This window comes from Brassica napus, chromosome A9, assembly GCF_020379485.1.
Source record: "Brassica napus cultivar Da-Ae chromosome A9, Da-Ae, whole genome shotgun sequence".
NCBI lineage: Eukaryota > Viridiplantae > Streptophyta > Magnoliopsida > Brassicales > Brassicaceae > Brassica > Brassica napus.
The window spans coordinates 32871029-32890170 of record NC_063442.1 but is presented as its reverse complement, the minus strand read 5'-3'; the positions used below and the strand labels follow the sequence as shown (position 1 = coordinate 32890170).

Below are 19142 nucleotides of genomic sequence, written 5' to 3'. Positions count from 1 at the left end.
GTTCGGTTTTGGTTTTGGTTATTGTAGTTCGGTTTGATGCTTTGATTGGTTTGGTGCCTGGTTTCCTCTAAACTATTTGATTTTAACACTCCTCTTTGGCATGATCAGACTTGGTTAGGAAAACCGGTATCCTCTTGCTCTCTCAGAGGGTCTCTCTTAAGGTTTTTAACACTGAACGATTTCTCCTTCCTTCGCCGCCTACGTTCTCCTTTACATCTGTAATCCGTTGACGTTCCTCAGTCCCAACATAGATATGATCGTTGGTTAATGGCGATTTCCGAATCCACCCTTGACTCAACTCTAAGAATCCAAGCTGGAGATGAATGGCAAAAGCTTCTTCTATTCGCCAATTCGTCACATCCAGATCTAACTCCAACGCCCCCGTTCTCGGTCTTCTCAAAAGTTTCAAACTCCTCGACGAATCAAGCTCCGTTGAACACCTCTTCCAAGTCCACGCGAGGCTCATCACCTCCGGTAACTTCTGGGATTCCTCTTGGGCCATCAGATTGTTGAAGTGTTCTTCGCGTTTCGGTGACGCTAGCTACACCGTTTCGATATTCCGCAGCATTGGGAAGCTCTACAACGCGAATGCTGTGTTTAAGGCGTTCTGGGTCTCTTCCACTCCTCATAAAGCATTGAGCTTTTACTTTGATGTACTGAGATGCGGGTTTGTTCCTGACTCCTACACCTTCGTCTCGTTGTTTGGTTGTATCGGGAAGATTGATTCCGGCAAAATGTGTCACGGGCAGGCTGTTAAGCGTGGATGCGATCAAGTTTTGGCTGTTCAGAACTCGTTAATGCGTATGTATACTTGTTGTGGCGAATTGGATCTTGCGAAGAAGGTGTTTGTTGAAATACCCAAGCGAGATATTGTATCTTGGAACTCGTTGATAGCTGGGTTGGTGAGACGTGGTGATGTTTGGTCGGCTCGCAAGTTGTTCGATGAAATGCCTGAGAGAAATTTGGTTTCTTGGAATATCATGATCGATGCTTATATGGGTGCTAACAACCCTGGTGTTTCGATTAGTTTGTTCCGTGAGATGGTCGGAGCAGGATTCCGAGGGAATGACAGTACTTTGGTTTTGTTACTGAAAGCTTGTGGAAGATCAGATAGACTTAAGGAAGGTAGGTCGGTTCATGCTTCTTTGATACGAACATTGGTGAATTCGAACGTGGTTGTTGATACAGCTCTTGTTGACATGTATGGAAAGTGCAAGGAAGTAGAGTTAGCACGTAGGATTTTTGACAGTGTATCCCGTAGGAACAGAGTTACGTGGAATGTGATGATATTGGCACATTGTCTTCACGGGAATCCTGAAAATGGGTTTGAATTATTTGAAGCCATGATCGATGGTGAGCTCATTCCCGATGAAGTAACGTTTGTTGGTGTTCTCTGCGGTTGTGCTAGATACGGGCTTCTTTCACAAGGAAAAAGTTACTACGCCCTGATGGTTGAAGAGTTCCAGATCAAACCCAACTTTGGACACCTATGGTGCATGGCTAACCTTTACTCCAGCGCCGGGTTGCCTGAAGAAGCTGAGGGGATGCTGAAGAACTTGCCAGAGGAAGATGTGACGCCAGAATCTACGAAATGGTCTAACTTGCTCAGCTCTACACGTTTCACAGGAAACTCGGCCCTAGGGGAGAGCATTGCCAAGTCACTGATAGAAAAAGATCCCCTGAACTACAAGTATTACCATTTGCTGATGAACGTTTACAGTGTTGCGGGGCGGTGGGAGGATGTTGATAGAGTGAGAGAGGTAGTGAAGGAGAGGAAAATAGGACGATTACCCGGGTGTGGCCTCGTGGACTTGAAGGAGATAGTCCATGACCTGAGACTAGGATGCGAAGAGGTGGACAAGGTGATTACTGAGACTAGTGTAGACGAAGATGTTACATCTTGTGCTGACATGATAAGCTAATCCCAAGTCCAAGTATACGGTTGCTCCTTTGCCAGATCCAGGCTTCATATTTGGAGGTTGTCAGGAATGCGCATGAATTGCTGTTCTTGCAGACAAGAGTAGAATAGAAACAAGAGAAATAAAAGGTCACTTGATTATATTTGATCCTATTTTAGTTTTTGTTCTTTTTTTGGGGTCAGATAATCCCAATTCTCAGAAGCTCTTTATAACACAAATCAATGTGTGGGAAGGCATGTGAGGAGCTAAAGAGGAGAGTGATGTGAATTTAAATGAGAAAATTGAAATTTTTACCTACTTTTGAATCAGTGAATGATACTAATTTTTTGATGGTATATATTCCCCTCTTGTTTCCAATCTATAGATCCTTTTAGTTTTCGCACATATTCATAAAACTTAATTTAATTATAAGATCATTATTTTTGACTAACTATTTTCAATAATTTTAAATTAATAGTAATCTAATAATTTTAGTTATTCTAAAATGTATCATTTATATATTAGTATTAACAAATAGTAATTTAATAAATATATAGAAAATATTCAAAGAGAAAAAAACTAGGATAACACTAAACCAAGTTTTTGTTCCCAAAGTAGCACTCAAGACTCAAAGTCACAAAAATAGGTTTCATTAAAGAGTTAAATATACACTTATACCCCTTGGTTTAATTAATCCAAACCTTAGGGTTTAGAGTTAAGGGATGGGGTTTTGGAATGGGCAATTGTCAATAATAGCACCTTTTGAAGTTTATGTCTCAAAAATAGCACTAGAAGGAGAAAGTCACAAAAATGACATTCATTAAAGGGTAAAATATCCATAATACCCTTGGTTTAAAATTAAATAAACAAACAAAAATAAATAAAAATAAATAAAATAAAAATAAAAAAAATGAAAAAAAGAATTTTTTTTTTGTAGTTTCAGATTATATGTTTTCAGATTCGAAATTTTTATAATCTTTTTTTTCAAAATTTTTTTTTTTTAATTTTTTTTTTTCAAATTTTCTTTTTATATTTAAAAATACTTTTTGAAACTGTTTTTAAAATTTTTATTTTTTATTTTAGTATTTTTTTTTATAAAATTTTAAACCCTAATTCCAAAAACCCACCCCTTAACTCTAAACCCTAAGGTTTGGATTAATTAACCCAAGGGGTATAAGTGTATATTTACCGCTTTAATGAAACCTATTTTTGTGACTTTGAGCTTTGAGTGCTACTTTGGGAACATAAACTTCGTTTAGTGCTATTTTAGTCTTTTTCTCTTTTGGAATTATGGTTTTAAATTTTATAAAAAATAAATGCTAAAATAAAAAATAAAATTTTAAAAAACAGTTTCAAAAAATATTTTTAAATTATAAAAAGAAATTTGAAAAAAAAAATTTCAAAAAAATTTCAAAAAAAAAATTTCGAATCTGAAAACATATAATCTGAAACTACAAAAAAAAAATTATTTTTTTCATTTTTTTTATTTTTATTTATTTTTGTTTGTTTATTTAATTTTAAACCAAGGGTATTAGGGATATTTTATCCTTTAATGAATATCATTTTTGTGACTTTCTCCTTCTAATGCTATTTTTGAGACATAAACTTCAAAATGTGTTATTATTGACAATTGCCCATATTCAAATGTATTTTGTTGATTTTTTTTTTAAATATGAATTATTTTAATTGTCATTATGTAACTAAATAAAAAAGTGTTTTGGCAAACGGATGATAATGAAGATAGAACAATTAAATGCGGAGAGACTTTATATTATTGGGTCAAAATTGAGACTCTTCTCTGTAAAGTTAGAAGTGAAACAGAATGATCGCCGACGACGATGAGAAGTGGCTCGCTGCCGCCACCGCCGCCGTTAAACAAAATGCTTTCTACATGCAGCGCGCGATCGTATCCATCTCCCCCTCTCTTCTTCTTCACTCAATTTTTCCGAATCGGAAATCGCATCGGAACACCCCTAACTTATGGATCCGTTTTTGCAATAATTGTTCTCGCAGGACTCCAACAATCTCAAAGACGCGCTTAAGTTCTCTGCTCAGATGCTCGGCGAGCTTCGCACTTCCAAGCTTTCTCCTCATAAATACTACGAACTCTGTGAGTCGCTCTATCTATCTATCTTCTTCCGACTCGCATTTCTCGAATTTGGGAGAATAACTCTTGTGCCGATCTGATTTGATCAGATATTCGAGCTTCTGATGAGCTGAGGAGTTTGGAGATGTTCTTTAGGGATGAGACGGCGCGTGGTTGCTCCATTGCTGAGCTTTACGAGCTTGTTCAGCACGCCGGTAACATTTTGCCAAGATTGTAAGCTGTTCGTCTCATTCTCGGAATATACATTGTCCTTTTGACTTCTCTGATTTTGAATGTATAATAATCAAGTTGGATTTCAGGTATCTTCTCTGTACCATAGGATCTGTATATATCAAATCCAAGGACGTTGCTGCTAAGGATATACTAAAGGATCTTGTTGAAATGTGCCGCGCTGTTCAACATCCCTTGCGTGGTCTCTTCTTGAGAAGTTACCTTGCTCAAGTCACTAGGGATAAGTTACCTAGCATTGGTTCAGAGTTGGAAGGGTAAAGCCTTACTAATTAGTTCTCATTCAACATGATGTTGAATGATTTTTGCTATTTTAAGACATATTTAAAGAGACAAATGATTTGTTAATTCTCTCCAGAGATACCGAAACACACATGGATGCTTTAGAGTTCGTGCTTCAAAATTTTACTGAGATGAACAAACTGTGGGTCCGAATGCAACATCAGGTTATTTTTCTTTCCCTCATATTCAGCATTGTATGTACTGAACATGGTTCTTATGTCTGTTCATGCTGTTGTCTACTCTTTTCTGACTTTTCCCTACTTAACTGAATCTGTTGAGGCTTTCTTGTATCTAGGGACCTACCCGGGAGAAGGAGAAACGGGAGAAAGAAAGGAATGAACTACGTGATCTTGTAATGACAGTAACTTGTAACCTATTTTTCTCATCTAGAGATTGCTAGTAATGTCTATTTGCTGAAATTCTTCTCTTGACTGCTAATTAGGTTGGAAAAAACCTTCATATACTTGGTCAGTTGGAAGGTGTTGACCTTGTAGTCTATAGAGATACTGTTCTTCCTAGAATACTGGAGCAGGTCTGGTTTCTCTCTTTCTTTAGATAGGTTCAGCATCCAAGTTTCCGTCTACTTGGTGGTGGAAATGAATTATGCATCACTTTGTAATAGGTTGTCAACTGCAAGGATGAGCTTGCACAGTGCTACCTAATGGATTGCATTATTCAAGTTTTTCCTGATGACTTTCACCTTCAAACTCTCGATGTATTATTAGGTGCTTGTCCACAACTTCAGGTACTTCTTATAAACCCACCCTTTCTTCTTTTATATGCAGTACTTGATAAAAGATAATACTTCTAAAAAACCTTATCCCATCAGAACATAAATTTCCTTTCATCATTTTTTGTTTTTCAGCCATCTGTTGATATCAAGACGGTCCTTTCGGGTCTAATGGAAAGGCTATCGAACTATGCTGCATCTAGTGTGGAAGCATTGCCTAATTTCCTGCAAGTAGATGCCTTTTCAAAGTTGAATCATGCCATTGGGAAGGTAAATCCTGCATCTAATCATGAAGTTAAAGGAACTTAACACTTAAACCTGAGTTTATCATGAGGGCGTCTAGTATTAGAGAATAGCTAAAAATTCTAGCTTTATCTCCGTGGTATTGTTACGAACGTTTAGCTCTTAAACAGTGTAATTTTTATGCTAGTTCCCTCTGATCGTATTACATTGATAATCTCTTTATGGTTATTTCATAAGCAGTTGACTGAGTCTATATCTTATATATGATTCAGGTTGTAGAAGCACAGGTGGACTTGCCAGCCTCATCATCTGTAACATTATATTTGTTTCTTCTGAAATTCACTCTCCATGTCCATTCCGATCGTCTAGACTATGTGGACCAAGTTTTGGTATAAAACCTTCCGAGCATGTATAAGCGTGTTAAGTTTATTAATAATTACGTTTTGTGTCTATTTAATCAGTTCTTTAAGTTGCTAATACACATTGTTGTCTCCCTTTTCAAATTTTCTTTAGGGATCTTGTGTTAGCCAACTCTCCGCCACAGGAAAACTTTGTGATGACAAGGCATCAAAACAGATCGTTGCATTTCTTAGCGCTCCATTGGAGAAGTTTAATGATGTTGTAACTATTTTGAAGCTTACAAACTATCCTCGAGTAATGGAATACCTTGACCACGATACAAATAAAGCAATGGCAATTATCATAATTCAGAGCATTTTGAAAAACGATACTCGCATTGCTACGGCTGATGAGGTGTGCTTTTCTATTATTTAACTTCTTCTTTCAGCATTCTCTATTGATTTGACGTTTCTTTATTGCGTGTTGCAGGTTGACGCATTGTTTGAACTGATAAAGGGACTTATCAAGGATTTTGACGGGCTAACTGATAATGATGAGGTACTAAATCATATATTTGATCAATCCTTATTGTATTCGTGTTCACAGTATTATAGTCACCTGAAAGGGTAATTTTTCTTTCGATAACTTACATGTTCTTGTACCCGACATGGTTTCTATACTGAGTTCTAGATTGATGAAGAAGATTTCCAGGAAGAGCAGAATTCTGTTGCACGGTTGGTTCACTTTCTCTACAATGATGACCCAGAAGAAATGCCTAAGGTGTGTATATATATTTATATTTGATACATTGCTAGGTGGGTGACCTTATCTGCAATTTCTAATTCATATGCCCAACTACAGATAATTTTCAGAATTAGGAAGCACATCCTGACTGGAGGACCTAAGCGTCTACCTCTTACGATACCACCACTTGTCTTTTCCGCTCTCAAGGTTTGTCTTTCTTTATATGATCAGTTATTCACTCTATTCTCCAACTAGGGAAAAGGTATTAAGTTCAGTCTAGCATTTGGAAGTATTTGTGTGTCCTTCCAATTTTTCAAGAAGAATTGATTTTAAATTTAAGTATGTACATGAGTTTTCTTGAGTTGATATGATATGCTTGCACAGTTAATTAGGCGAATGCGAGGTGGAGATGAAAACCCATTTGGAGATGACACGTCAACACCACAAAAAATTCTACAGCTCTTAACAGAGGTCAGTGTATGTACATACATCTTGATTGTTAGAAAAGAGTTCGCAAGGTTTAATTGTCTCGCGAGCTTCAATGGCGTTGTCCCAGTGAAAACCATTTGTTTTTTCTTTGGAAGAATGCTGTGAGGCGATTTTAAATCTCAATTTTTTTTCAGACCGTGGAAGTTCTAGCTGATGCCTCGGCATCTGAATTGGCATTGCGACTCTACTTGCAATGTGCTCAGGTATATGATCGTGTAGTTTACGATCATCCCGTATCAAAACCTGCAGATATAGTGAATGAGCTGATAGTTTTTTGAATCCCCAGGCAGCAAATGACTGTGAATTAGAAACAGTCGCATATGAGTTCTTCACGAAGGCATACCTTCTGTATGAAGAAGAAATTTCGGTAAGTGATATTTTTACGAGGCTACAAGTATCTCTTTAAGAAGGACTTTGACACGAGCCTTAAATTTTGGGTGTTGTAGGATTCAAAGGCACAAGTAACAGCATTACGTTTAATAATAGGGACACTACAGCGGATGCGTGTATTTAATGTTGAGAACAGAGATATTTTGACTCACAAGGCGACAGGGGTATCTTTCCTTACATTCCAGTTGACTTAGTGAGTGTTACATTGAATAATAACAAGGCTAAATTATATTTCGTTGTTGTAGTACTCTGCGAAACTCCTCAAGAAGCCAGATCAGTGTAGAGCTGTTTACGAATGTGCGCATCTTTACTGGGCTGAGGAAGGCGAGAACCTGAAAGATGGAGAGAGGTATGCTACATATGAATGCACTAAATCTTGATAGTTAAGACTGGGAAGGATAGACAATTAGCATACCGATAAATTAGTAGTTGTGATGGGAAACACGGCAACTTTAACTAATATGAAATTTATGAAATTGAGAACAGGGTTGTGCTTTGCCTGAAGAGGGCACAAAAAATTGCAGATGCTGTTCAGAAAATGGCCAACGCATCCCGTGGTGCCAGTAGCACCGGGTCTGTGTCTCTGTATGTCGAACTGCTGAACAAGTAAGTTACCCATTTAAGTTGCACCTACTTGGTACATACGCTGCAAAAAAAAGCTTTTTCTTAATTGAGTGAAAATTGCAGGTATCTCTACTTTTTGGAGAAAGGAAATCCACAGGTAACAGGCGAAACAATCCAGAGCTTAGCTGAATTAATCAGAAGTGAGACGAAGAAAGCTGAGTCGGGCGCAGGGACATTCATAACCAGCACTCTGCGTTACATGGAGTTTCAGAGACAACAGGAGGATGGTGGCATGAGTGAGAAATACCAGAAAATCAAAATGGAATGGTTTGAATGATAACTCTTTTTCTTTTGCATTATTTTAGACTCATCATCAATAGTCATGGCGTGTCGTCTTGTTGGAGAATAATGAAAAGAGTAACAAAACTTGTATCATCACTTTTACTTTCCCAGCTTACACTTATCTATAAACATGTTTGCTGAGTTTGAAACTTGCGCTGAATTACAGGTGATGGATACAACATACAAAATATGATTTAACTGGAGATATGTTGGGGATTGAAACTGGTTCATAATTAATTGCAGAAGCAAAAGTTGTTTAATTCGAATAAACTCCACTTAATTATAAGAACAAAACAAAAGACCAAAACCAAACTTGGGTGTCTGTCCATTAACTCATTGATGCATTGTTAGAAATTTCAACATACCAAAACCACAAATATATAAAAACAGAGCTTTCCCAATCATCACCATCATCATCATCATCATAGGATGGAGCATGCCTTCTGCGCTTTGCTCTTCTTCTTCTTCTGCTTCGGAGGTTGCAAGACCACTCGTATGGCTGCGTCAAACACCGCTTTCACATTCTGCATTCAAACATACAGTCACATTAACATTAGAAATCGGTTATAATAGTAACACAAATCAATGCTGTCACGTGTACCTCTTGAGATTTGGAACTGCATTCGACGTAAGTAGGTGCATCTATAAGCTTCCTCAGCTCCTCTCCCTGAGCAGTAGTAATGGGGACAGCACCAGGATGGTCGATGAAGAACTGCTTATCATCTCGAAGATCTAGAGAGCAGCAGCAAGTCAGCAATAACACTCATGTCATCAAACAGGTGAGAGAAGAAGCAAAGAAAGAAAATCTCACCAAGCTTTGATCCAACGAGAATGATGGGGACACCAGGAGCGTAATGTTTCAGCTCAGGGATCCACTGCAACAGACGCAATTATAAACTTTGTGAGAGAGTTAACCACACTTTACACCAGAAAAAACAAGAATTTTTGATGGATTTCTTTTTAAACCTTTTTGGAGACGTTTTCATAACTGGCTTTACTGATAAGAGAGAAGGCCAAGATGAAAACATCTGCTCCACGATAGCTCAGTGGTCTTAGTCTGTTGTAATCCTCTTGCCCTGTTTTTTTTTTGGTTGTTCATTATACAAATATCACAGATCCAAAAGCACACTAAAATCAAAATTTCAAAAACAACAAGATAAGTTTATATATAGAACCTGCAGTATCCCACAATCCAAGATTAACGGTGGCTCCGTTAACCACCACATTAGCACTGAAATTATCGAAAACGGTGGGCACATAGTCCTGTATGATTACAAACCAAGAACATAACACAATGAGATGTTGTTGTTTCACAGATGAAAGAAACTATTAAAAGAAAGAACGTAAGAGCATGAGAGGTAAAAGAATGGACAGAACCGTAGGGAAAGTGTTGCTTGTGTAAGAAATCAACAAACATGTTTTTCCGACAGCTCCATCACCAACCGTTACACACTTTACGAATCTCGAAGCGCTCATTTTCTCCCTCAAAAGATTATAATTTTCAGGGAAAATTTGAACAAAAATATTTTTTTTTAAAGCACAAAGATTCAGGCTAAGCAGGCCTTGAATTTGAGATCCTTCTGTTAAGCTTCTTCTTCTTCTTCTCGATGCTCAAACTAAATCGACAATCTGGGGATCAGAAGGAACGGACTTTGTCCCAGAAAGATGGGAAGTGACAGAAACGAAAACGAAACAGTTAGTTTAGCTTTGGCCGGGAAAAATGGAGTTGAAACGTTCTCTATTCTCTCTCTTTTATTTCGCCAACTAAAACTCTATTCTCTCTCTCTTTCTATTTCCGACTAATGTGGATTTTCCTCTTTTAATAGCTCTTTCAACAAAACAAAAAAACACCAAATTAGGGGAGGACTTGTCGTTTTCTTCTACCCTCCCAATCTCATCTCGAAATCTTTTATAACGAATCCTTTCTTTCTTTCTTGCGTACTACAAATCATGACAGTGTGTTTGGTTATCATCATTAAACGTTCTTTCCTTTTTAAGCAATGCCCCTAACTAACATCACTAACCAACAATCTGTCCAAAATTAATTAACTAGTAGGTAGGTAGGTTGGTAATTAATTACACAATACACACATTGTCACAATAACTTAACTGGGCAAAAAAAACTCGGAAACGAAGAACCCGAATGGTCCATATATTTCTATATCCAAAATAATCGAACCGGAATCAGAACCGAACCAACCCGAATATCCAAAAAAATAAATACCAAAAACCAAACGGGTACCCGAATATCCAAAAAAAATAAGTTTCAGCTTTCTAATATAAAGTAAAATGACATCAACCTCATTCGAACCCGGATTGGACAGGAAGAGTGAGAACATTGTTACCGTAAATACTTATAAAATTAACACTTTAATGACTTGAATTCTGGTTAAATTGACGAATATGTAAGTGCGTAACCACTAGACCACTTAGATTAACATGTTAAATAATATATTTTGTATATATATATATTTGATTCACATATTAAACAGATACTCGGAACTGATCTGAAACCGAACCAAAATCTCATAAATACCTATTGGATATAAGAATGATTTATCCGACATATCCAAAACCGAATTATCTAGAACCGAATTATTCATATCCGAAACCTAACCGAATATCCGAATGCCTAGGGCTAGACTTAACAAAACCATTTGGCAGTTGCATTGGGACTTGGTTGTCCTCTTATGAGTAACCGGGCCTAATGTGAATAAGTAAGACTTTAGGGGGTTTTGTTGAAACATTAGAGTAGAAAATGGGGGATAGTAACGTGAATATGCAAGAAACCTGTAGTTTTGCAATCAAATAAACATTCCTAAAAGCTAATGGCTTGTTTGGCTCAACGCCTTCGCAAATTCATCTTCCTTTCTCAAGCCCACTCTTCTTCACCATCATCATCATCAGTCACTACCTTGAGGTTAGAGTTTTACAAAAAAATTGATTCTTTCGTTCACTGTCTGATAATTCTGATTGGTTGGTATTATCGATTAGGGTTTTAGTAGCTTCCCGATCTCTCTGCATTTAAACATTTAAACTCACTCTGTTCGTGTCCGAATCTCTAGATGGCGACAGGGAACTCCAGTGACCAGCAACAGTACCAACCTCACCCAGTGTGGACAGCCTTGTTAACAAAGCTACTCGCAAACCTAATACTCGATCAGGTCCGTAAAGGAAACACTGCGAACAACTCCTTATCTAATAAAGCTTGGAACTTTATAACCAATGAGTTCTACACAAGAAGTGGTATCAAACGCGACAAAGAACATCTCAAGAACAGATTCGCTGCTCTCAGACGCGAGTTCTCTGTCGTTAAGCTGATCCTAGCTCGAGATAACTTCGTTTTCGATGAATCAACTGGTTGTATCATCGCCGCTGATGAATCTTGGGACCAATACGTAAAGGTCCTGACTTTTTTAACAATGTTGCTGCATGATCTTGTCTTTCAATCTCTATATATGTTTTTGCTGATCTTACAGGAGTGTCCAGACGCTGAGGCTGTAAGAAGAGGTGGTTGTCCAGTTTACAAGCAGCTCTTTGAGATATTCGCTGTTGTTCATCTTGAGGAGGAACCTGTGTTACCTCAACGCTCGTATGAGTACGCTGCTGTTAAGAGTAGGCCTAGTAGGGGAGTGGAGGCTACTATTGCCAGTGCTATAGTTGAAATGGCTGCTGCATCGAGGCTAAGGACTAATGCTTTGACGCAGATGAGGAGCAGGTTCACTCTTGCTGAGTGTATCAGAGAGCTTGATGGGATTCACGGTGTAGCAGAGAATGTATATTTTGCTGCACTTGAGAACTTCAACAACCCAAGTGCAAGAGAGACATTCTTGTCGTTGAGAAGCGACATGCGTTTGGCTTGGCTTCAGTGGAAATGTACTTAACATGAAATTTCAGGCAATGATTCAATGAAAAAGTTCATTTTTCTAAAATAGCATAAACTCAACTAAAGTTCATAACATTGTTTGTTGCCTAAAGGATGGGCTTTGGATCAAACAAAGACAGAGAAGAAACGGTAAAAGCAATTTCTCTTAAGGAAGCAACCTCTTGACCTCTTCTTGCTCCTCACCGATACACTTAGCTTGGTTGTACACAGACTCAAACGCTTGCATACACACACTTGAGAACCCAACCATTGCCTGAAACACATGAGGAAACCCCATCTGCAAGTTATTCAGAGTCATGGCTCTAGTAACACTCACCGCCTTCTCATGCTTACTCTTCTCCTCTTCCGCTTTGCCTTTCAAGAACTCAACCTTCGCTCTCTTCTCAATCACCGGGTTCTTCTTCCTCCCCTCAGGCACCGAGTAAGGACTATACTTGCTCTCCAGCCCCCTCAGCGAAGCAGCTTTCTTCTCAAAGTCTTTCAGCATGGAGTCTGATCTCTTCTTCTGCTTATGCTCCTCGGCTTGTTGCGCCACTATCCCGTGGACCGCGGTGAGAAAGCTGTTGATCCCTTCGGATGCTACTTTATCAGGGATCCTGTCGATAGCCAAATGCCACTCCTCGCAGAAGCTGTATATCTTTGACTCGTAGCTGCTCCTGACGAGTGGATTCTTGCTGAACTGGAACAGGCTTAGCCTCAGCCAGCCGGTGAGTGACTGGATGTAGTCACGCTGAGCCTTGACTAAGTTGCAGAAAGAGTGATGCCACTGCTGGATCTCGAGCTCTAGCTGAAAAGTCGATTGTCTGTGAAGCTCTGAAGTTGGTTCGGTTGAGGGAATGGTGTTGAGGTACTTAAGCTGTTGAACTATATGAGTTTGAACCTGGTGGCTCTCATACATGCTCCTCCACATACACATCAACCTACAACATTACATTACGCAATGTTCACTTATTCTTAATTTAAGATGCAAGCAGATGGAATGTTATACAACTAACTAACCCTTTAATGAGCTCCACAAGCTGAGGATAGAGCTCAGTCTCTCTGATCTTGATGATCTCGTTCGAGGCGCTCTGGATGGCTTGGGAAGATACAGTGAGCTGAGACTCTAACTTCTCAACGTCTTTCTTTGCCTTTTCGGTTTTGACATAGTCAGCTCTCTTCATCTCAAGCCTCCTCACTTGCTCCACTTTCTTCTCATGCTCCATCTTTATGCTCTCTGCATTCTGCAACAACATTTCACAAAACAACAATAAAGACACTCACTCTATTTGCATGCTTTGGCAAAATATATATTTTGTGTCAGTGTACTATTATTACAAATTTACAAAGAATCATATTGTCAGAATTTAAGTGCACATGTGGGTCTCTTACACAATCTACTCACTCCCTGGACCCACCCACATTTCAAATCTTTTATCTTTTTTATCCATTTTTAGATGAAAACTAAACAAGCAAACTTCAAAACTCCAAACTCCAAACTAAGCAATATTTTAAACTTTTTCAAAGAACTGAACTTTGTTTAAAGATTGAACATGCTTTTAAAATGTGAAATTAAGTGAAAAGGTTAAAACTTTTACAGTGGAATTAAAGTAAATTTACCTTAACCTCTTGAAAGAGCTTCTTCTCCCAGGCATAGAGCCTGTCAATAGTAGAGGAATGGCTACCAACAATGCAGTTTCCACCTCCAACTAATGCTGAGTTTCTGTATTCATTCAACTTAGGAGCAAATCCTTTTGTCCAAAACGACGTCGGATTCAAATTACATTCGTAGTTACTATACATTTTCCCTAAAGACAGAGAGACACACATGAATGAGATTCTCTAAGAAGAAAGACAAGAAGAGCTTAATTTGAGTTTTTTACCACCTTTGGCATGAGCAGAGAAAGCTGTAGCGTTGATAGAAGTCGAGATTTCGAGGAGAGAAGAGAGCGGTGCGCCTGAATCAGCAGCTTTGAGGAAGTACTCATCCACTTCTTTGATAATCTCCATCAGATCTTTGCTGTTCCTCGGCACCACCACTGCTAACTCGCTTCCCGTTGTCGTTGTGTCTTTAGAGAAGCCACTCACTACCGAGGAGCCTTGAGGAGTAGCTGTCGTCGGAGCCGTGGTGGGAGCAGCGTCTGAAGAAGCAGCTGTTCCCGTTGCGGTTCTCGTGGTGGTTCCGGTGGTTGTCTCTTCCTCCCACTCCTCCTCGGAGGAGGAAGGAGGAGGTGGGATGAACGGATCCCAGAAGTCCCATGTAGAGGAAGGCTGAGGAGGAGGCGGTGGTGGAGGTGGCGGCGGAGGAGGGAGAGCGGAGGAGGTTGTTGTGGAGGTCCATGTGGTCTCGGAGCTAGGGCTTAGAGGAGGTTGCTGAGGACGCGGCGGAGGAGGAGGAGGGAGAGGAGAGGGAGAAGGAGGGTTGTGGTGGAGATGGAGAGGGGTTTCTTTGGAGGAGAAGTTGACAAGGGAAGAGCCGGTGGCGCGTAGGGAACGGAGGTAGAGCGCGTGAGAGACAGAGAGAGTTTGTCTAGCTTTAACAAGATGTTTCAAGTATCTCTTCCTCGCTTTGCAACGAGACACTATCTCTTTTCTATCTATCCTTGACTGACAACACCCCATTTTTTACTTGTCTGAAAATGCTTTCTTCTCACTCACACTCACTATTCTTGTTCTTCAACATGCATCTATCTAACAAACAACAAAAGAAACACTCTTTCTCTTGTCTTCACAACGAATCTGAACTGAACTCACACTATACCTACAAATCCCATTTTCTACTCGTGAAGTGAAACCAAGTGCGCTTACCTTCGTTTGTGTCAAAAAAAAAATGAAAACCGAAAAAGAAAAAGCAAAAAAAGAAAAGATCCTAACTTTGTCCTGATCTGAAACTCAAAGGGTTTAACTTTAGGATTTAGAATGCTGAAGATTTTGAAGGTACTTTGGCTTCTCCAGAGGAATGTAGTTGGAGTTTGTGACTCTTCTCTTTTCAGTTTAGCCTCACAACACACTCTTTAAGCTTTGAACGGAGAGCCTTGTCCTTCCCAAACAGTGCACTTTGACCAAACTAACCTTTATTTTTCAACTTTATTACAGGAATGTACCATGGTCAAAGTTACTTTTGTTTTTAACCTTTTCTGAAACTCGAATTAATGAGGATATCAAAACTTTGAAATAGAGAGAGAGAGGTTAGAAAAGAAAACCGTTTAATGCTCAAGTTTGTAACACCGTTTCATTTGCCTTGGTTAAAATTAAAATAACAAGGGGGGGAGGGGTAGTTTCGGAACTGAATACAATTGCAACGGCTACACTTTTGATAATGCCAAGTGGAAGTGGACAAGCGTTTCTATAATCTGGTAGCAGCAGAAGAGTACGAGACCAAGTTGGTATTACTATTATTGTATACACACATTTAAATGTATAAACAGATACTTCACTCCCCTTAAACTTTATAAACTTGATCATAACAGTAAAACAATGACTCAAAAGATTAAGGGGCAACCTTTGGATCAATAGAGATGCACTAATATGTGGAGTTGATAGATGAATGAGACAGAAGAGTTATGGTAACTAACTACTCAGTAGTATATAACACACATGTGGAGCAAGGACACATGCACTAGTAAGTGTGATTGATAGATGAATGAGAGACGAGTAAATGAGTAATGGTAAGTGGTAACCACTTGCTAAGTATGTAAACACATGTGGAGCAAGAACATATATACACTAATGGTAATGCACTAATAAGTGTGAATGAGAGAGGAGAGTAAAATGGTCACCACTCACTCAGTATATAAACCACACATGTGGAGCAAGAGAACCCATAATATGCTTTTGTCATCTTCTCTTTTTGTCTCTCTCATTGGTTTTTACTTTTTAACATCTACACAATATTGTTATTATTAAGCTACAACATAGTCTGGAAAAGAACATAACTTTCAACTTTTTTATTATTGATCTACTACAATAATTGTGAACAATGTAACAACTTTAACCTGACAAAAAAACATTAATAAAAATTACCCAAGGAGAATAAGAGCTCATCTCCTTTTTCTTTACTAATAATAATAAATTAGAAAATAGATTTGGTTAGAGATTATTATTTGAGATATAAGAGCACCCCCATTAGTGAATTTATGGGGGGGTTCACACACATTCCCAAAAAAAAAAATATTAAAATAAGGAATAGTGATGAACCTGTCTCTCTCCACCCCTTCCCAGTGAACCTGGTTCATCACTGTAGCGCGGGCCCCACGGCACGTGGCGGCCCGCGACTGGTCCGAAAAAATATTTTTTTTTTTTTTTTTAAAAAAACAAAAATCAACTAAAAAAAAAAATAATAAAAAAATATTTTGTGAACCCCTTTCATGGGGTTCACTAATGGGGATGCTCTAACACTCAGGCTCTTGGGCTAAGGGAGGACAAAGTGATGTCCTGAAAAACCTTGAGCCTCTTCTTGTCCACCACTTTCATCTATGTCTCCAAGACAGTCATGATCATCGCTTCTTCAAACTCCTTGTTGTCTGGTAATCCACAGTCTATTGCTTTCTTCTCCATTGACAATCTTTTCTTCTTGTTTGTCTCTTCCTCACTAGGGCAGGACATCGTTACTCGTTACTCATCTTAAACTCGCTACTTGACTCGTACCCGCCTTGAAAATTCAAGTATTCGGTGTTATCAAGGCAAGTAACAAGTCTATAATTTTCATTACTTGCAAGATCAAGTCAAGTATCAAGTATCATTATTAGTTTTAGTACTTAACTCGTTACGCCCCGTTACTTGCCCAAGTACTTGCTATTTGTTACATGATCTATTAATTACTTGTTTATATTTGTCTTTTCTTTTACTTGCATTTATGATTGGACACAAATACTCATTACTCTTTTTATACTTATTACTTGTTTCGTATCCATCTTGATTTTTAAATACTCGTTGTCTTCGAGTCAAGTATTACGTAAAGAAGAAGACAAATAAAAAATATATATGCATATTTAGATATATAAACATTGTATAATTTTCACGATAACCAAAATTTCTTCTCTAAACAAGTAACATGTAATAACAAGTCATATAACTAAAATTTTAAGTAGAAAAAACAAAACAATTTTTTTTTCTATTTCTAATAGAGTATTATTTAGTAAGTAGTTCTTAAATATTCCAAAAAATTCGTAAATAGTTCACAAGTACTCGTAAATAATTCACAAATACTCGTAAATAATGAGTAATAGAGCAAGACAAGTAACTTGCAAGTAATTTATTTTTTATCAAGTACTTGAAATAGCAAGTACTCGTTTTAAACATATCAAGTACAAGTCAAAAATTTCATTACTCGTACAAGGCAAGTCAAGTCGCAAGTACACGCAAAATAGCTAGTATCTGCCTTGTGCCCAGCCCTATTCCTCACCACAACAACTCAACATCCCCATCGTTTGGCTAGACGATCTCGTCCTCTTCAGCTTCTCGTTATTTCTTACCAACTTCAAAGAGAAGAATGGTTTAGCATCAACCCTTAATGGGTTGTTTACAACTACATTCACATTCGTCTTCACGTTCTCGTCACCGTACCCACCCGGCTTTGCCTTGGGCTTCACGTTCTGTTGTTCTCTACAAGGCTGAGGCTGCCATATAGAGGAAGAACCAAACATGGCATCAAAAAGCTTTCTATGCTCAACTCTATCATCCCCTCCTCTTCTCATCGTCTCAGATCCAAGATCGTTAAGCATCTGCTGCGCTCTCTCGTAAGCTTTTATATGCGAATCACGCGTCGTAACGTCTCTTTGGCTTCATCGATCCTGCCTTGCTTCATAAGACAGATCCCGAGGTTACACATCTTGTTGTTGTCAGGCGCGATCGATAGAGCTCTCCTGTACGCATCTTCGGCTTCCACGAAGTTGTCTCTCTGCATCAAAGCCCATCCTAAGTTCCCCAGTAGCCGAGTTGCTTCTTGCTCCACAGAGACTTGAAACTTCTTCCCCTGAGATCGAGCTGTTTTGGTTCGTTTACAGTTAAAGGCGAGTCCTTTTTGGATCAAGAAGAGTTTGTGTTTCAATAGTGCAATATGGTCATCTAATCTCCCACATCTCTGCAAACAACAACACGTAAAGTTTCAATACAAACTCAAGCAATTGCAAAAGGAAATAGAGGAAAAACAGAGGATGTTCTGTTTTTTGTTGTAAAGTGAGAACCTTGTAGAGATCTAGGAGGATGTTGTCAAGAGACTCATGAGCTTGATCTGAACATCTGACTCTAAAAGATTTAATAGCTTCAATAGCTTCTTTGGTACGATCCTGCTGCTTCATCACAATAGCTATATCTTTCAAAGCACTGTCAACTCTGTCTCCAGCATTAATGGCGGACCAGAACAGAGGAATTGCTCTCTCGGGGTCCTTCTCTACCAACTGAATCAATAATCAATCGCAAAACAATCGGTCAGATGACAAGTTATATGATTGCAAGATATGAAAGAAAGGATGTAACTTTAATTCACCTGAACGTTTTTGGCTCTGATGTAAGGACTGTCTCCGATGGGAACTTTGTGACCGTGTGCGGGAGATGCCTAGTGGCTTTGCGGGAGAGCACGGAGCGGATTTGGTTGGTCTGAATACATCTTTGTAGTGAATGAAGACGACAAATGAATCTCAGAGGAGTGGTGAATGGAGAAAGATGTTGAGGTTTAATAAGACGGCTTGAGCTAATGTTGTCAAAAGCTCGGCCCAAGCCCACCCCGCCGAAATGCACAGTCCTTTACAGGTCGTTCCGCGGGCTGCGATCCAAAAGGTGCACCAATCGACTTCTAAGCGTTGTGTGCTGCTCCATGACACTTATTGACGCTGCATGCTGCTCCAAGAGACCAGGACGCTTCATCTACATGTTAAAGCTGTACGATTCAGGCTTTTATACTACATATCTAACTTCATGTTG

General features: G+C 38.8%; 5 protein-coding genes and 1 pseudogene across 5 annotated transcripts; 3 read left to right on the top strand and 3 right to left on the bottom strand.

The window, feature by feature from the left end:
* The first annotated feature begins 133 nt into the window (after positions 1-133).
* LOC106367731 (pentatricopeptide repeat-containing protein At3g51320) lies at positions 134-2254 on the top strand. The gene has a single exon (XM_013807560.3). It carries the CDS (start codon positions 324-326, stop codon positions 1920-1922), a length of 1599 nt encoding a protein of 532 aa, XP_013663014.3. The 5' UTR covers positions 134-323; the 3' UTR covers positions 1923-2254.
* Positions 2255-3629: 1375 nt separating this feature from the next.
* LOC106367726 (vacuolar protein sorting-associated protein 35C) lies at positions 3630-8497 on the top strand. Its single transcript, XM_013807556.3, has 21 exons — positions 3630-3804; positions 3912-4008; positions 4095-4218; positions 4305-4490; positions 4592-4679; positions 4811-4867; positions 4958-5047; positions 5138-5260; positions 5381-5515; positions 5761-5877; positions 6002-6241; positions 6317-6385; positions 6518-6607; positions 6689-6778; positions 6956-7042; positions 7195-7263; positions 7347-7427; positions 7507-7614; positions 7696-7799; positions 7937-8056; positions 8138-8497. The coding sequence occupies exons 1-21, from the start codon at positions 3721-3723 to the stop codon at positions 8349-8351; spliced, it is 2373 nt and encodes a 790-aa protein (XP_013663010.3). The 5' UTR covers positions 3630-3720; the 3' UTR covers positions 8352-8497.
* A 114-nt stretch (positions 8498-8611) lies between these two features.
* LOC106367730 (rac-like GTP-binding protein RHO1) lies at positions 8612-10200 on the bottom strand. The gene is made up of 6 exons (XM_022691068.2): positions 9734-10200; positions 9532-9619; positions 9323-9432; positions 9168-9231; positions 8958-9088; positions 8612-8880 (listed from the first exon to the last, which is right to left on the bottom strand). Exons 1-6 carry the CDS (start codon positions 9830-9832, stop codon positions 8779-8781), a joined length of 594 nt encoding a protein of 197 aa, XP_022546789.1. The 5' UTR covers positions 9833-10200; the 3' UTR covers positions 8612-8778.
* A 948-nt stretch (positions 10201-11148) lies between these two features.
* On the top strand, positions 11149-12288 carry LOC106367729 (L10-interacting MYB domain-containing protein). The gene is made up of 3 exons (XM_013807558.3): positions 11149-11276; positions 11422-11760; positions 11836-12288. The coding sequence occupies exons 2-3, from the start codon at positions 11422-11424 to the stop codon at positions 12238-12240; spliced, it is 744 nt and encodes a 247-aa protein (XP_013663012.3). The 5' UTR covers positions 11149-11276; the 3' UTR covers positions 12241-12288.
* LOC111200304 (protein ALTERED PHOSPHATE STARVATION RESPONSE 1) lies at positions 12258-15431 on the bottom strand. Its single transcript, XM_048741047.1, has 4 exons — positions 14108-15431; positions 13842-14029; positions 13242-13465; positions 12258-13162 (listed from the first exon to the last, which is right to left on the bottom strand). The coding sequence occupies exons 1-4, from the start codon at positions 14841-14843 to the stop codon at positions 12388-12390; spliced, it is 1923 nt and encodes a 640-aa protein (XP_048597004.1). The 5' UTR covers positions 14844-15431; the 3' UTR covers positions 12258-12387.
* A 1188-nt stretch (positions 15432-16619) lies between these two features.
* LOC111200741 lies at positions 16620-19085 on the bottom strand (annotated as a pseudogene).
* Between the last annotated feature and the right edge of the window lie 57 nt (positions 19086-19142).

Bases quoted from the DNA above. Each gene is read 5' to 3' on its own strand.
- LOC106367731 (XM_013807560.3), top strand. From the start codon at position 324: ATGGCAAAAGCTTCTTCTATTCGCCAATTCGTCACATCCAGATCTAAC.
- LOC106367726 (XM_013807556.3), top strand. From the start codon at position 3,721: ATGATCGCCGACGACGATGAGAAGTGGCTCGCTGCCGCCACCGCCGCC. The intron at 5,048-5,137 runs GTCTGGTTTCTC...ACTTTGTAATAG, and splicing joins TTCCTAGAATACTGGAGCAG to GTTGTCAACTGCAAGGATGA. The intron at 5,516-5,760 runs GTAAATCCTGCA...TATATGATTCAG, and splicing joins TGAATCATGCCATTGGGAAG to GTTGTAGAAGCACAGGTGGA.
- LOC106367730 (XM_022691068.2), bottom strand. From the start codon at position 9,832: ATGAGCGCTTCGAGATTCGTAAAGTGTGTAACGGTTGGTGATGGAGCT. The intron at 9,620-9,733 runs GTTCTGTCCATT...GTAATCATACAG, and splicing joins CAAGCAACACTTTCCCTACG to GACTATGTGCCCACCGTTTT. The intron at 9,089-9,167 runs GTGAGATTTTCT...GCTGCTCTCTAG, and splicing joins TCTCGTTGGATCAAAGCTTG to ATCTTCGAGATGATAAGCAG.
- LOC106367729 (XM_013807558.3), top strand. From the start codon at position 11,422: ATGGCGACAGGGAACTCCAGTGACCAGCAACAGTACCAACCTCACCCA. The intron at 11,761-11,835 runs GTCCTGACTTTT...CTGATCTTACAG, and splicing joins CTTGGGACCAATACGTAAAG to GAGTGTCCAGACGCTGAGGC.
- LOC111200304 (XM_048741047.1), bottom strand. From the start codon at position 14,843: ATGGGGTGTTGTCAGTCAAGGATAGATAGAAAAGAGATAGTGTCTCGT. The intron at 14,030-14,107 runs GTGGTAAAAAAC...CTCTGTCTTTAG, and splicing joins TTTCTCTGCTCATGCCAAAG to GGAAAATGTATAGTAACTAC. The intron at 13,163-13,241 runs GTTAGTTAGTTG...GTAATGTTGTAG, and splicing joins CTTGTGGAGCTCATTAAAGG to GTTGATGTGTATGTGGAGGA.